Source organism: Hypanus sabinus, chromosome 1 (genome assembly GCF_030144855.1).
Source record: "Hypanus sabinus isolate sHypSab1 chromosome 1, sHypSab1.hap1, whole genome shotgun sequence".
In the NCBI taxonomy this organism is placed as follows: domain Eukaryota; kingdom Metazoa; phylum Chordata; class Chondrichthyes; order Myliobatiformes; family Dasyatidae; genus Hypanus; species Hypanus sabinus.
Window position 1 is genome coordinate 174,507,880 of NC_082706.1, and position 17,974 is coordinate 174,525,853.

General features: G+C 41.0%; 1 protein-coding gene across 1 annotated transcript in view; it reads left to right on the forward strand.

Annotated features, from left to right (window-relative positions):
• LOC132382231 (clavesin-1-like) overlaps positions 1-17,974 on the forward strand; it is a 68,367-nt gene that overhangs the window by 21,867 nt on the left and 28,526 nt on the right. Inside the window, exons 2-3 of the mRNA XM_059952291.1 lie at positions 6,302-6,476; positions 15,810-15,920. Coding sequence (XP_059808274.1) covers positions 6,302-6,476; positions 15,810-15,920 — 286 coding nt within the window. The remainder of the gene's footprint in view (positions 1-6,301; positions 6,477-15,809; positions 15,921-17,974) is intronic.

The window sequence follows — 17,974 nt, forward strand, 5'->3', positions numbered from 1 at the left end:
AATTCCCACAGCTACCTAGACTATTCCTCCTCCCACCCTGTCTCCTGCAAAAATGCTATCCCTTTCTCTCAATTCCTCCGCCTCCGCCGCATCTGCTCTCAGGATGAGGCCTTTCATTCTAGGACAAAGGAGATGTCTTCCTTTTTTAAAGAAAGGGGCTTCTCTTCGTCCACTATCAACTCTGCCCTCCATCACGTCTCCCGTATTTCACGCACCTCTGCCCTCACCCCATCCCCCTGCCAGCCCACCAGGGATAGAGTCCCCCTGGACCTCACCTATCACCCTACCAGCCTACAGATCCAACGCATAATCCTCCGTAACTTCTGCCATCCCTACGTGATCCCACCACCAGCCGCATCTTCCCCTCCCCCCACTCTTGGCTTTCCGCAGGGATCGCTCCCTACGCGACTCCCTTGTCCATTCATCCCCTCATCCCTCCCCACCGACCTCCCTCCGGGCATTCATCCCTGCAAACGGAAGAAGTGCTACACCTGCCCCCACACTTCTTCCCTCACCACCATCCCAGGCCCCAGACAGTCCTTGCAGGTGAGGCACCACTTCACCTGCGAGTCAACTGGGGTGATATACTGTATCCGGTGCTCCCGATGTGGCCATTTATACATTGGGGAGACCCGCCGCAGACTGGGAGACCATTTCGCCGAACACCGGCGCTCAGTCCTCCAGCAGTGGCAGGATCTCCCTGTGGCCACACACTTCAATTCCACAGACCACTCCCACTCCGACATGTCTGTCCATGGTCCCCTCTACTGTCAAGGTGAGGCCACACGCAGGTCAATGGAGCAATACCTTATCTCCCGCCTGGGTAGCCTCCTACCTGCCGGCATGAACATCCAACTAACAGACCTCTGTTGATACCCCTGACCCCCCTTACCCTCTTCCCTATCTATAATTTTAGTTTAGTTCTCTTTCTCTCTCTTTCCCCCCTCACTATAATCTCCCCCAGCCCTACCTTTCTTTCTCTTTTATTTCCCATAATTCTCCACCTTCCCCCTAGCCCATATCCCTCCAGCCTATCACTTCCCAGCTCTCTACTTCATCCCTCCTCCCACTTCTTATCCCCTCTCCACCATCCCATGTTACTTTACTCCTGATGAAGGGTTTCGGCCTGAAACGTCGTCACTACCTCCCCCCATAGATGCTGTCTGGCCTGCTGAGTTCTGCCAGCATGTTGTGTTTTTATTTATTTCCAGCATCTGCATATTCACTTGTGTTGCCAAAAAAAACCTATGTGAGTTTTTAGGTACGGTAAATTTTTATCACTGCTTCATTTTGCAAGCTGCTGAACTTAGGCTCCCTCTGTGTAGTGTACTTAAAGGAAATACCTCTAATTAATCCTTGACTTTTCAGCGGACAAGACCAGGGCATTTGATGATACCAAACGAGCTCTTTCTAATGCTACCCTACTGACGCACCTGCCCCCCAGCACACCCATAGACGTTACTCCTGATGACCCAGACCATGCTGTGGGTGATGTGCATGAACCGGCTGGTCACAGGCATGAAGCTTCCACTCGCCTTCTTCAGCCAGCAGCTCCAAAGGAAGTACAGCACGTTTGACTGTGAGCTTCTCAGTCTTCATCTGGTTGTCTGCCATTTTCATCTTCTTCTAAAGGGTCGCCATTTCACAGCGTTCATTGACCACAAACCCCTCGTGCATGCGATGACCAAATTATCAGACCCTTAGTCTGCGCGGCAGCAACGTCACTTGGCCTACGTACCTGAGTTCACCACTGATATACAACATACCACAGGGAAAAGTAACGCTGTGGCTTATTGCCTCCCACGGCCAGCCGTTGAGGCCACACACATGGGGGTTGACTAAGCCGGCATGGCAGCCGACCAAGTTACTGACCCAGAGGTCCAGGCTTACCGAACAGCAGTCACAGGCCAGCATTAAGTTCAGTGAAGCTGGTGTTCCTCTGCTGTGTGATGTCTCATCTGGTCACCCTCGCCCCGCAGTGCCCGCAGACTGCAGCCAGACTGCTTTTTGACTCCATTCATGCCCTGAGGAAGGCCTCACAGGAACTGTTGCACTAAGGTTTGTGTGGCACGGCCTCAGGAAAGACGTGCGTGATTGGATTGCAGCCTGTGTGGAGTGCCAGTAGGCAAAAATTAACCATCATCTGCATCAGTGGCATCTTTTAAGTCCTTGGGCGATGGTTTGACCATGTCCATGCGGACACTGCCGGTCCTTTCCCCCCTCCCCCAGTTTCACATCCCTCCTTACCACGGTGGACCATACTTCCAGGTGGCCAGAGGTCACCCTGTGGCAACAGCGATGGCTACGGGTGTGGATCAGGCAGTTGTCAGCACCTGGGCAGCTTGGTTTGACACCCCACCTGATATTTCCTCTGACTGCCGTCCCCATTTCAGCCCTCTGGGCTGCGAAGGCCCAGAAGCTCAGCATTGGGCTATATCACACCATGGCGTATCGACCGCAGTCCAATGGCCGATGCGAGCAGTTTGACCGCTCCCTAAAGGCTGCTCTGAGGATTTCCCTGGTCCTGCTGGATCCGCAGTCATCCATGGCTGAGTAGGTTTATGGGCAGTCGTTACAAATGCCAGGTAATTTCATCCCTAACTGCCTGGTTGGCCCATTCAATTCCTTTTCACCTATTCCCACCTCCCATCATGGCGTACAGCACTCTTGGGTCCCTGTTGACCTACATTCTGCCTTGTTCGTTCTCGTCTGCCATGATGCTCACCAGCATCCCCTTAGGCTCCCTTACGCTGGTGTGTTCCACGCATTGGAATGGGGAGAAAAGACTTTTATCATATCTAAGAAAGGTAAACCTGAATGTATTTCAGTAGATCACCTTAAGCCAGCTCAAGGTTCGGAGCATCCCACTGCTATGCAGCTGGCATCACAACATGACCATGAGCATGTCAGTTCATCTCTGTACGAGCCAGGTGGCTCACCTGAGCTCCAGACAGCCTCACAATGCTGGTTTTGGTGAATTTTGTCGGGTAGGGGGTAGCCTGTGTAGGGTAATGTAATTGGAAAAATGTACATAATTCACTACCACCAACACTGAGTTGGGGGTTCACTTTAAGGAGCTATTATTACGTAAGCATTTTAATGAGATTGTGTTTACATTATGGAGTACAATAAAATGTATTATGGGTTTCATTAAACTTAAAATGCCTCACTTTGTTTTATTTGCAAAAGCCTACGCATTTATATTTGATACCACATGAATCCAATAGCAAGTCTAGTCATGATCATTTGATTGGATCCTGATTTACGAAATATTAGCACAACAAATCACTTAAGCTGCAAATACTGCAGAACAACTAACATTATTTGACTATAAGCCCATAAAACAGAGGAGCAGAATTAGGCCATTCAGCCCATTGTCTTCCCTGCCATTTCATCATGGCTAATTTATTATCCCACACAACCTCATTTTCCTTGTTTCTTCACATAACCTTTGACACCCTTAAAATTAAACTTATCATCCTCCGCTTTAAATATCCTCAATGAAGGCCTCCACAGCCATCTGTGACAAAGAATTCTCCTTAAGATAATTCAGGAGACAAAATTAATTCTAACTAAATTGACAATTACAGTACTTACAGCAGCTATTCAAATTAATCCTGAAATATGACATTGCTTGGAAGGTCCAGTCCATTTCAGCTCCATGTCCTATAACACACAGTTAAATATCACTTACATTTAATGTGTTGTGTTAAAAGTAGATTTCTCCCAAATATTACATCATAATAACTACTTGTTGAAGAATGCTGCATATTTTAAACAGTTCTTCTCTTCAGTAGCTTAGTTTCTGACTTCAGAATGTGGGTAGGCTTCTTAGAAATACATTGGAAAAGAATTGCTTAGAATGGCTTGTAATGAGGATTCATATTTAAGAAACCCTGGAAACTTATTGTTTATGATATCTAATTTTAGGCCTTTTTTGGGTTGTGCTCCAGCATTATGGATTTAAACATAATGCAATATTTTCTTACATAACTGATGTATGTACAAATTTGTCTTTGACCAATATTTCTAGATATTTTTGAGAGTGTTGGTGACTGAAAGTCCTCTCCTCTTGGCCATTTAGTTTTGTTAAAGTCAGTGGAATGGAATGACAAGAGCTGAGTATAGATGATACCCGATTCTTACACACACAAGCGATCAAGCACCAATGAAACTTAATAATAAACGTAAGAAATTCTGCTGATGCTGTAAGTCCAAAGCAACACAGTCAAAATGCTGACAGAACTCAACCTGATGGCATGATTACCGATTTCTCTTTCTGGTTAAAGAAGTTTTTGCCTCCCTAGCCACTTGTCTTCACTCTGGCCCCTTACCTCTTCTCGCCTGCCTATCACCTCCCCCTGGCTTCCCTCCTCCTCCTCTTTCTCTCATGTCTCTTCTCTCCTCTCAGATCCTCCATTTTCAGGCCTTTACCTTTTCTATCCATCGGGCTGTCCTCCTTCCCCTCCACCCACCTTTTTATTCTGGTGTCTTCCCCCTTCCTTTCCTGTCCTGAAGAAGGCCCAAAATGTCAATTCTTTATTCATTTCCATAGACGCTGCCTGACCTGCTGAGTTCCTCCAGCATTTTGTGTGTGTTCCAGTGAAAGTTAATTCCTTGTTTCTGCATACTTCCGTGCCCCCCACCCCCCGAAATGGCATTTTAGCAATTTGTGATGCTAATTGCATCTGTTAAGGAAAAAATAGAATTATAATTTATATGCTTCATTTGTAAGAGCATTCGGTGTTGTTTTAAGTCCAATCTATTGAGGTTTGGGACAGGCAACGAATAAAGCTAAAATTCTAACTATTCCTTTCTCAAAAGATTTATTCTTCATTCCTACTGTAGCGGAAGCCAGTACCTAGCCTGGCAAAATTTGATTTATACAGCTTGGCTACAGGCTGAGCTGTTAAGAAGCAGGAGTTGGCTCAGTGCTCATGTACCTATAAATTTCACTTTCACCATTAAATTTTAAATGCATTTTGAGTTCACCCAGGAGCAACTCATAGCGACAGCATAACTACACCCTTGATAAAAGGTTCTTTTACAAGAAGCTGCTAATGTGTAAAACATGGACAATGTTATATTAAATGTATTAGTCCAAGACTGGCATTTATAGATATTTATACAAGACCACCCACACTGACTTACACCAGTGTGGTATTCTATAGTTGTTGGACTGAATGTTATGTACATTTTAATGTTAGCTTTGAAAAATTAAAAGCATCCTTTCTTTAAAAGTCATTTTAGCATTTTGCTTTGCACTGATTGCATTTATACTGCACTAGACATGCTGTTGTAGCACAGCGACACTCATTTCCACAGTTATTCATTCCACACTCTTTCCAAAACTGGAGCAGGGTTTATATTCGGCCAAAACTGCTTCCCATTGATACAAAAGAACTAACAAATGTCCTTATAACAAACTTTTCAATATTTAATGGTACTGAGTGAAATATTTGTAGGTCCTCCCCAGACTGCAGTTGCATGATTTATGTACAGCCTGTGTTTGGGAGGTCAGTGGGGTGGATCTGTTGGATGCTGTGATGCTGTAGGCATCTTGTGCCACTTGAGAACTCTATTCACAGCTTCAGTTTCAACTAGTAAACTACACAGTCCACTGGAATTGAAATCTGCCATAGCATGGACCTGGAACTGTATGAGCACCAAAAAAAATCTAATTTTATCAGATTGTGCATTATAAATTGATCCTAATAATATCAAAAAGCTGTGGGGAATCTGAACTATTATAAGTCTGAATTTGGGAAAAAATAATTCAGGATTTTAGTATTGGTTTGGAAAATGATATATGAATAAGAAAAAATGAGCTATTAGTTGAAATACAGCAGGCCAGGCAGCATCTATAAGGAGAAGCACTGTCGACATTTCAGGCCAAGACCCTTCGTCAGGACTAACTGAAAGGAAAGATAGTAAGAGATTTGAAAGTAGTGGGGGGAGGGGGAAATGCAAAATGATGAATTGGGAATTTCGCATTTCCCCCTCCCCCCGTTACTATCAAATCTTTATCTTTCCTTTCAGTTAGTCCTGATGAAGGGTCTCGGCCTGAAACGTCGACAGTGCTTCTCCTTATAGATGCCGCCTGGCCTGCTGTGTTCCACCGGCATTTTGTGTGTGTTGTTTGAATTTCCAGCATCTGCAGATTTCCTCGTGTTTACTATTAGTTGAAATATATTCTTTCAACAGTGAAATCTCGAAGTTCCTATCTTGTTTCAAAACGATGCTCCACAGACCATGGAGGAGAACTCTAATCCCTTTATTCTTGTATGGCACTCTCTTTCAGGAATACCTTTGTGGACATTCTCCGAGCTATTCTGCTGTCCCTGGAAATTCTTATTGAAGATCCAGAGTTACAGATAAATGGATTTGTGCTAATTATAGACTGGAGTAATTTCACATTCAAACAAGCCTCCAAACTGACTCCAAGTATACTAAGACTAGCCATCGAGGGCTTGCAGGTTAGTGTTTCTGCATCCTTATTTTCCTTCTCGATTATGGAATGAGAGCTTTCAACGTTTTACAAACTGTAATCTCCACAGCTTGAGTAAATATAATACTTGTCCCATTGGTGCATTACTTAAATAAAGCACAATAAAAGGATGTAGCTTCTTGAGAGGTGACTTCCACATCAGTAAAGGGCACAGTGCAGATGTTAGACACTTCCCAGTCATGAGGGGAAGAAACTGGAAGCCCAGTTGTTCACAGTCATTATGTCTTTTCCCTCAAGTATTCTTTTTAGAACAGACTTGGCTGACTTTAGCAAAAGAAAGCTGCTTGGCCTCAGTAAGATTCAGTAGTGGTAACAAGTAAAATATAATCAAATTGAGAAGTATAGATAAGGTGCAATAAAATAAGTTACTTTAATTAAAAGGATCAGAGTAAAGAAGTTAAATAGGGTGCCACAAAGGGGTTGAGGTAAATCAAAAAGGAAAAAAAATTGAAAGCCAGCAAGCTTGAGTATTAAAACTTCAATGATTTAGCAATAAGAAATTGCACAAGGAATTCCACACTTCTGTGGTCCACCAGAATATGATTAGATTAGGAGGCAGCCTAATTGTTTTGGTCCATTTTCAAAAGATCAAAAGTTTTGTGTATTTCCAGCTAAGGTACCACGAGAGGGAGAAAAGCAATTTTCTACTGTGTGGTCCTGGGAAAAATAGAATAAAAGGGAGGTTAGAGGCTAGAGGGAAGCAAAAGGTCACATATCAGCAAGTCTTTTCTTGTACTTATATGTGCAACATCCAGACTGACGAGGAAAGATCAAAAATATCCCAAAGGAAACAGTAAGGAAGAAAGGGGTTGTGCTTCATGCCGAGGTCATCGTGTAGAACTGGTGGAAACCAATCAGCAAAAACAAAAATTAGGTCGGTCGTGCAGAAGGCAGTGATCGGAGAAATCCTGTTACTATGAGCAAAGAGTCAAGAACTACTCAGGGAAATAAGAGCTTGGCAAGCAGGAGTAAACATTAACAGGACTTTTTCTAGTTACCCTGCATCTGAAGAATGTTAGTGAAGGAAGTTCAAAAATTCAAAGTTCAAAGAAAATTTATTATCAAAGTAAAACACCTGTATCTTACCAAATACTACCTTGAGATTTATTTTCTTGAAGACATTTACAGGAAAATGAAGTTCAAGTAGAATTTTACAAAAACATACAAAGACTGACAAACAACTAATGTATAAAAAGCAAACAGTGCAAATAAAAATAATACTGAGAGCATGAGTTGTAAATAGTCCTTGAAAGTGAGCCTGCAAGTCATAGAATTAGTTCAAAGTAATGGTGAATGAAGTTACCCACATCAGTTCAGGAGCCTGATGGTTGAAGGGTAATAACTGTTCCTGAATATGGTGGTGGGAAACCTAAGGCTTCTGTACCTCCTGCCTGATGATAATAGTGAGAAGAAGGCATGGCCCGGATGGTGGATGCTGATTTCCCGAGGCCGCTCTTCGTGTAAATCTACTTAATGGTGGGGAGGGTTTTGCCTATGATGAACTGGGCTGTATCCACCACTAGGAAATTCTGGTGCAATGGGGTGAAGAATGATTCCACATTAAGACTAATAAAAATTAATTTCATTGACACCTTTTAGTCACAGTACTGGGCTTTGCAGAACCACAGATGAGGAAATTATGTGCAAAATCCTTGCATCCAGTTCCTGTGCTGCTCGGGCTACTGTCAGTGCATTTTCCAATGATCAGATTTTCGATCCATTGAGAGGTGACCTTGTTAAGTTTTTGCTTTGTGTTCTTACCATGTAAAGACCCATCAGGTGAAAAACACACAGCATTTCTTTCCCCCAGCCATGCTGTAGGTGGAGCTTGAAAATTGATATACACTGAGGTAATTGCTAAGTGGGGATGAACAGAGGGAGAAACGGCTCATCTTGTGTGGAGATGTGGAGAGTTGTGTGCCATAATGTCTTCATAAGGTCCAGCTGATCTCCAGTTTGAGAAATCTATGAATCCGTTAAAATTATTTTTGATTTAAATTAAACAATATCAAAGGTAAATAGGCAGACCCCTGTTTCTTCAGTTTGCTCCATGTAGTTGATGCTTAAGCATAACAGCTTCTTTTCTTTAAAAAATTCCCTCACCAATTTTGGATTATCAGCTACACTGGTGCCAGTTTGTTCCAGCAAACAGGCCACCTAGCCAGATCTTTGTGCAGGGCTGCGCTAGTAAATGGCAGCGGTCCACAGGCTGGTATTGAACAGCGGTCCCCCAGTGATATTTAGCACTGGTCCAAAGTTTCTCATCACAATGATACGGAGAAAACCCATTGTATTAATTCTATTGCATCTAACTATCTAAAAACTTTTGTGTAGGATATCTTAAAAATGTCAGAAATATATATATCTGAAATCTTTAGTGTTAAATTAAATCCTTATCAATTCAGAACCATTCAGTAAAACATTACAGTTATTATAAAACCATCAAAGGTGTTAGAAACACATCCGTCTGCTATGTGAATGTGTTACTTTCTGCCATCAACTGTTATAAACATCTCTTATAATCTAGTTATTAAACAACACTAATTAGAGCTAATAGCAAATACTATTACTTCCTCTGTCAATAGACCTTGAAGGACTTCTGCAGGGAGGCTGCCCTGACAAATATTTTTGGACCTGGAAACCCACAGAGAGTCAATCAATATCTGTGCAGAGAAGTTGTTTGTGCTTGGGATATGTAAACTTCCTATAATATTTACAAGGAAATGGCTGCTATGATCAGGGAAAGAAGAAAATAAGAGTTTTTTGAACAGGATTATAAAGCAAAAGAGGCAGGAAACGAACATAGTCCCCAGTTAATAGAACAAATATGCACACACATTATAGCTGAAAAATAGCATTTTAATAAAATGGAGGAATTTGAAAATGAAGAAAAGAATCATGAAATAATTTTGCTAGGTTTTACTACAGAATGCAAACAGATCTTGTCAGAAAAGCCATATGGGATGTAGAGTAAGCAGATAATTTTACAAATTGCATAACTCATATAACGTATTAACAAGCTAAGTTTCTACATTCTTCTATTCATTGTCTTTAATACAGTTACATGCTGGTATCAATTGAACACTAATTTATACTCACTTTTACTTTTCTGCCCATGTCAAGAGAGAAAGTGTGCTTCCAGTTTATTTGACCAATCCAGTTTTTAATATACGAAATAGGAGCAGGAGTGTGCTGTCTTCTCCATTTTGTAAAGAACCTGACTGAAGTTTTAGTTTTCCCATCACTATCATCATATACCTCGATACCCTAAATGCCAAAAATGTAATGACTCCATTTTGAAGGAGGCCAGTGAACTTCCACATCCCCCGGGGGCAGGGCAGAGAATTCCAAATGTGGGTTACCCTCTGAGTGAGGAAAGTTCTCCGCATCTCTGTCTGGAATGGCCTGTTCCATGATCCTGGACTCCTCAGTCCGGGAAAATATTCTTCCTATGTCAAGCCGACATGCCCGTTAAAAGTGTTACATTTCATTTAGATCTCCTGATATTTTTCTAAACTTTACTGAAAACAACTTCTCTTATAGCAAACATAACGTTTGAAAGCAGCCCAGTAAACCGAGGGGGTTTTGGTTTGGCACAACATTGTGGGCCTGAGGACCATTCCTGTTCTAAACTGTTCTATGTTCTTTACTGTATTCTTTCTACGGCAAGTAGTCTTTCTTAGGTAAGGTGACCATAATTATACACAATATGCCAGGTCCTATAGAACTGCAATAGGAATTCCTTACTCCTGTAATCAGAGCCTATCAGAACAACATACCGTTTGCTCTCCAGCTCATTAGCTGTACATCTATTATAGCCTTCAAGCATATCTTCGAAAATTAACACTATCCAATTTCTCATCATTTAACAAAGAACTCTGCTTTGCTGTCATATGTTCTAAAGTGGATGACTTCACATTCTTTTAAATAAGTTCTTTCTCATAATATCCAATGTGTGAATCAGTAACAGTAGTTCACTGGGTTCAGGCTATTGAGTGTAAAGTTAAGTACAAGTCTGAGGCAAAAAAGATTTACAAAGGGACTGATGAGGGCTGTTGTGCAACTGGGACCCTTGGGAAGTGGTTTAACAAAAATCTAAGGTAATCTTCCTAAAGATTTGGGCCCCCTATCTAAGAAAGGATGCTGCCTTTGGAGAGGGTACAGTGGAAGTTCTCAACAATGATGTTGAGAAAGAAAGGGCAAAGTTATGAAGAGCATTTGATGGCTCTGGGCCTGTTCTTACTAGATTTTAGAAGAATGAGGGGAACCTCATTGAAATCTGTTGAAAGGCTTAGATAGAGTGGACATGGAAAGAGCATTTCCCATAGTGGGGGTGTCTTGGGCCAGAGAGCACAACCTTGGAATATAAGGATGTCCCCGTAGAACAGATGAGGAGGAATTTCTTCAGCCAGAAGGTGGTGAGTTTGTGGAATTCATTGCCACTGATGACTGCTGAGGCCAAGTCATTGGGTATACTTAAAGTGGAGGTTGATAGGTTCTTGATCAGTAAGAGTCAAAGCTTATGATGAGAAGGTCTCCATCAATAAGCTCAGTGAAGCTTGAGGAACAATTACATAGAACATAGCATAATACAGCACAGTACAGGCCCTTCGGCCCACAATGTTGTGCCGACCCTTAAACCCTGCCTCCCATATATAACCCCCCACCTTAAATACCTCCATATCCCTGTTCCACCGTATTATAGACATTTGAGCTCAAATTTTTGCCTCCAACATCAATTCCAGTTTTCCAGCAGCACATTTACATTCTTTGTGGATGAACGTGTTACATTTCTCCCCTTCCCTTCATAAAATGTCATAGTTAACTAATAACTGCACTGCATGTCAAAGGTTTCAAACTATTCCTATTTACATTCATATTTCCAACCTCAACAGTATTTGCTTTGGCATTTTAGATAATGAATCTTTTTGATCCATTTATGTTTCAACAGATCTGATAATCTAAGTGGTAGTACTGCTTTGCGTTATTTCAGAGTCTTAATAGAGACAGTACGGGTAGCAGAGTGTGGATGCTAGATTAGGTCTTTTATCCAGGAAGAAAATAATAGTATTTACATATTTACAAATGTACATAGACATCAAACTCTCAAAATGCTTTAAAGGTAATCAAGCTTTTCTTCTGGACAGTTCCTGTGGTTAAGTGGCAGCCAAATTACGTTCAGTAAAATTTCACAAACAACAGCAGATATAAGTTAATAATGGTGATGTTCCATTAATGGTTTTGTTGAAAAGATAAATATTGACTGGGAACATAAACTAATGTTTTGAAGTAAGATCTGCGAGGCGAAAAGGCAACTGGTTTAATGATATAACTCAATAATGTTCTGCAAAGTTACCTTATATTTAATGGTTAAGACATGTAAAGTACTTAAGTGGGAGATTATTATGTTCACTCCTGAGCCATTGTATTTCAGGGGTTCCCAACCTCTTTTATGCCATAGACTAATACCATTAAGCAAAGGGTTTGACCCCCAGGTTGGGAACACCTGCTTTAGATGCATGTCAAAGTCTTGGAGGTTGGAGACTGGCAAATCTGGGCTGTTCTCCTTGGAGTAAAGAAGGCTGAAGGAAACTTGATGAATACGATCATGATGGGTTTAAATAAAACAATAAGATAGAAACTCTTGTTCCCATTAGCAAAACATCAAGAATGTGAGGAGACAGATTTGAAATAATGAGCAAAGATAGAAGATATGTAGAAAAGATCATAACGAGATTATATACACAAGAAATTCTGCAGATGCTGGAAATCTAAAGCAGCACACACAAAATGCTGGAGGAACTTAGCAGGCCAGGTAGCGTCTATGGAAATGAATAAACAGTTAACGTTTCAGGCCGAGACCCTTCTTCAGGACTTGCAAGAGATTGCTATGATCAGGAAATCTGAGCCTGTGATGGTAGGGCAGCATGGTAGTGTGGAGGTTAGCACAGCACTTTACAGTACAGGTGCTAAGATCAGGAATCAATTCCCACCACAGTGTGTAGAGAGTTCATACATTCTCTCTGTGACTACATGTGTTTCCTCCGAGTTCTCACATTCCAAAGATATACAGATATGAGTAATGAGTTGTGAGCAAGCAATGCTGGAACAGAAAGCATGGCAATACTTGTGGGCTACCCAGCACAATCCTTGCTAATTTTATTTGATGCAAAATGATACACTTTACCATATAGTTCAATGTATATGTGACCCATGGGTGATTGTATTGGATGTTTCTCTTGCGATTGGAAGACTCTGTTGAACAGTGATTATGTAAGATGCTGCAGGCTTGTTGCCCTTGTTTGGTGGTGTTGCAGAAGGTGGGGAAGCTGAAAGGCCTGAGAGGACTACGTTGCCGTCTGTTGTCGTCCAGGAGAGGAGATGCCGGAGGCTGTGTAGCATGGCATCCATGTTCAGTTGGGGGCTGGCCGCTTCTGTTGGTGCTGCCCTCCAGTGTTCAATTTGTGAAATGACAGGTTGGATTGCAGTGGCCTAGCACTGTCAAGGACAGTGTGTGCGTGACTATTTTTTGCTTGCTATTTTGAGTCATGTGATATGTATGCTTTGCACCTTGGCCCCAGAGGAACACTGTATTTATGTATGGTTGAATAATAATTAAACTTGATTTGAAATAAAGATAAAAAATAAAGAAACAGCCAATCAGAAGAAAAAATAATTGGGAATTGGCATAGGGATCGGGGGTGGGGCGGTGTGGTGCGTGAAGTCTGACAGATCTGGGTGGTAATCAACAGAAACACCATGGATGAACCAGTTTATGTGGCTCATTTGGATTTTAATAAAATTAGTAATCTTTTGTAACACCTTATCCAAAAAGGTTGGGGGGTCTGTGCATAACATATTAGCGCACTTTGAAAATTAGTTTCTGGACAGAAAGCAGAGGGTAAAATAAACAAATTACTTTTGGCTTGGGAGGCAGGGTTTTATGATATATGGTGGTGTGCTGGAGCTGTTCATATCTGTATCAGTAACTTCGATGAGGGGATCAAGTGTAATATCGCGAACTTTACTGATGATATAAAACTGGGTGACATTTGGATTGCGAGGAGAATGCAGATAGTCTTCAGGGAGCTATTGGCAGTGTAAGAGAACGGATAAGGACGTGCTTCAAGGAATATAAAGTGGGAAAATATGAGGGATAGCCTGACACCAGAAGCACTGAAATTATAATGCAGGTACAATGAACAATAATCGGTATGTTGGCCTTTATTACAAGAATAAAGATGCTATGATTTATTTATATAGGATATCCCTATGATTAGGTGTAGCTATATAGAGGCTGCAACTACATATTTGTCTCCCTACCTAAGGGCCCATAAATACAACAGTCAAGTGCAGCAAATGGTCACCACGTTCTTGGGATGGAGTTCTTGAAAGAGGAGAAATTAAACCAACTGTGCCTATGCCGTCTTAGAAGACTGAAAGGTGACTTATTGAAACATATAAATTCGTACAGGACTTGAGAGAGTAAATGCAATGTTTAAAAGAGCAGAGGTCTCCAAATAAAGGCTCAGCCATTCGGACAAGAGGTGAAAAGAGATTTCTTCACCTGGAAGTGAGCAAACATTTGGACTTCTCTACCAAAGAGGCTGAATCACTGAGTATGCTTAAGACAGAAATTGTTAAATTTCTAATGATGCACGGAATCAGTGAAATGTGTTTGTGTAAGGTAGTGTCATGAGATCAAATAACCGCAGAGATCTTATTGCATGGCAAAGGGACCAAATGGTCTAATCTTGCTTCTATTTCATATCCTCTTGTGTATACAAGTTTTTGGTCTCCAAGGAATGGGACTAATCAGATAAGGGGTCCAAGTGGCACCAATGGGTTGCAGGTCTTCCTTCTGTGTCAAAATGACCCTGTGATTCTCTGGATTGAGTTTTGTACCCATTGACCATTGACTCAGCCACTGACCAAAATGAATGTTGATTTCAACCTTATAAACTATCTGGATATGGGACATTAAAAAGCAATAAAGTAAAATTGTTGGAAATCTGAAATATAGACATTAAATGAGCTCTGAAGATAAGTCAGTGAACTGAGCTGTTAATTCTGTTTCTATCCCTACAAATGCTGCCTGATCCAGTATTTCCAGTTTTTCCTGTTTTTATTTTAGGTTTGGAGAGCAGGTGCCAGATGATTGTAGACTAGAAAAGACTGATCACATTTAAAAAAAATCAGGAACAATTAAAAAAAGATTATTAATATTACAAGTTAATAAGTTAGCTTCAAAAAGTGAGATTGACTAAAAATCTATCATGGGGTAGAGAAAGCAAACACACCAAAAACTATAAGGAAAGTTGGGACAGCAATCTGAAAAGTGAGTTAAAAAGGTACTAAGGACAGAAGAGACAACACCAGATTTGATTTCAGATAGTCAGCTGAAGATATCATACAAATTAGCCTTTCTTACAAGATGCTGATAATGTTGGAAACTTTTACTTTCTCCTTGAAGTTTAATTCATCTCCATCTGTGAGATGAAGGATTTTCAGCAATTACCGTCAGATCACCATCAATAATCTCAGTGTAATTTTGCAGCATCGACGTTGCCAGGATCTTCACCATAAATGCAAACGCAGACAGTATTTGGTTTTGTTGTTTGCCTTAACTGAACATGAAAGAAAACTTCATTTCAATTACTACAAGATGTTGAATATCAAACCAAAGGCATATGGGAGCATGTATCTAATTTTTGCAAGTCATCAATACCATTTTAATTTCTCATTACTCCTGGATGAATTGCAGCTAATCCACTTTACAACGTTCATTCTTAAGTCTTCCTTTTACAATGGCACTTCCTCAGATGTCTCACTCCGCACACCTACATACCTCTTCTGTACAGTCAGTGTCTGCCTTCTGACACATACATGTCCTTCTTCACAGCTGGAAAACAAATCACAGACCAGATCTCACGACACCACTCCACCACATGGTTGTCTGCTGTTCAGTGCCTCCTCCAGTTATCATAATCTGATTTAAGAGGGTGGGCAAATCCACATAAATCAAATCAAGTCCTAGGAAACATAGGTTCCTGTAGTACTAGAGCTCTATAATGCAAGAGGTTAAACTGGTGGACCCTGGACATTAAATGTGGAAAGGAAGCAGTCTTTATTCTTTTCATTGCTCTTTGAAGATTGAGAGCAAATAAAAGCAAAAATTAGATTAGAATTAGAGAGGGAGTATTCCCTTCCAGCAGCTCTGATTTTACAGATCAGTCAATGTAGCAGATTTTCTGTGGTTTTAAGTTACTAATCAGTTGATTCTGTGCTCTGATCTCTGCAGGACAGCTTCCCCGCACGGTTTGGAGGCATCCATTTTGTGAACCAGCCTTGGTACATCTATGCTTTATTCACGATAATAAAGCCATTCTTGAAAGACAAGACCAGAAAAAGGGTAATTAAAATTTCAGACAGATGGGAAACATGATTCAGCATGGCAATTAACAATTAGTTTGCAAGCGTGGTTCAGAATAATAAACCTCTCCTCTGCCTGGTTGAATGGGGGAGAAAGACAGTTACAGGGAGAGATGAATCGGTTAATCTGCATGTGTCTGTGAGTATAAGTGATTTATTGAATCGGACACTGTTCTGATCTGTGCTCATCCTCTGTTGAAATCCAAGGTGAGGTATGGGAAAAGTCTATTTTAATCTTCTGAAAGATGAATTAAATTTTGAATTGACATGGTATTAACTAATGTGAATCAATAGAACAAGCGTGATTTAGTTTTGAACATTTGGGAGAAGACAGATGTTTGCAGAAAACTTTGCAGGAACATTTTACTTTTAATGCCCCTCTCTTCATTTCCCTCTTTACAAATCAGCCCACAACTAGTTAACAGTTAACTAGTTAACTGAGTAGCAGACAGCAGGCCACTACTAAAACCTACAGCAATACTGCCGATCAACTTAGTACTCAATAACACATTAAAGAACCTTGTGTAAATAATCATCTCCTGGTAGCATGTGATGTTAGAAGTTCAATCCCATGGGAGTTTTGGGCACTATCTAAATCCTCATTACAGCAAAAGTGATTGTCATAATCTCTGAGACAAACTTAAATTGATACGATATCCAGTTTGTGCAGCTGCACATGCGACCTTCCAGACAACATGATTGGCACTTTTGACACTGTCCATTAGTGGTGTTCCCTGGCTGCATTAGATACTGACGATTACTATTTGAAAAACTGATTGTGTTGCACTTTTGTCACTAAAACACAGTTTTCACAAGGATTAATGACTTACTTAATTTTTTGATTTTAATAATGGTTTAGATCAAATTTATTGATATGCTATCTGTATAATAGATCCTTTATAGAGCCTCATGGGGAATGATAAACTCCCAGTGTTAACACTTTGTATTTTTAGATGCTTTGTCTTAATATTATAACAGTCAGTGTTGTTTATCAAATAATCATGTGAAACGATGCATTCCACTAAGCTTCAGTAGACTTTTATTGTTGGCAAGGACAAAGATATCATCAATACTTAGTTTTCCTGGGAAGAATGTGGTGACCTTCACTTTGAGCCACTCTTGTACTTGTGACAATGATCCTCTCAGAACATTAGCTCAGTGATACCGTCCAAGTTCACATACTGGTTTGCAGATTTTTGGCTAGTGGGTATTGATGCAAGCAGTGATTAGAACATAAAACATTACAGCACAGTGCAGGCTCTTCAGTGTTGTGCCAACCCTTTGTACCTCCTCCAAATTCTAATTAATGCTTCTGTCCCTCATAGCCCTCCATCGTCCATCCTTACGTGCCTATCTAAGAGTTTCTTTAATCTCTATCACCACTCCCGACAGGAAGTTCCACATAACCACAGCTATCTATGTTTAAAAAAAAGTACCCCTGTATTTTTCTCCAAACAGCTTAAGATTATGCCCTCTCATAGTAGCCATTTCTGTCGTGGGAAAAAGGCACTGGCTATCCACCCTACCTATGCCACCTATCATCTTATGCACCATCAAGTCACCTCGCTTCCTCCTTCACTCCAAAGAGTAAAAGCCCTAGCTTGCTCATTCTCTCCTCATAAGACATGTTCTTTAATTCAGGAAACTTCCTGGCAAATCTCCTTACACATCCTTTCTATGGGGTGACCTGAACTTTATAGAGCTGCAACATTACCGCACAGTCCGGAACTCAATACTAATGAAGACCAACACACCACACACCTTCTTAACTATCCCATTAACTCATGTGAAAACTTTGAGTATCTGTGGACATGGAACCCTGGATCTCGCTATCCCTCCACACTGCTAAGAGTCTTGCAATTAACCTTGTACTCTTCCTTCTAGTTTGACATTCCTAACTGTATCACTGCACGCTTTTGGTATTGAACTAACTCCATCTGTCACAACAATCAGGTGTATGGTGGATAGCCAACATGTTTCAGCTTTAATCTTGCCAATGGTGCCAAGCAAGGAGGTGAGCCCCTCATCACTGAT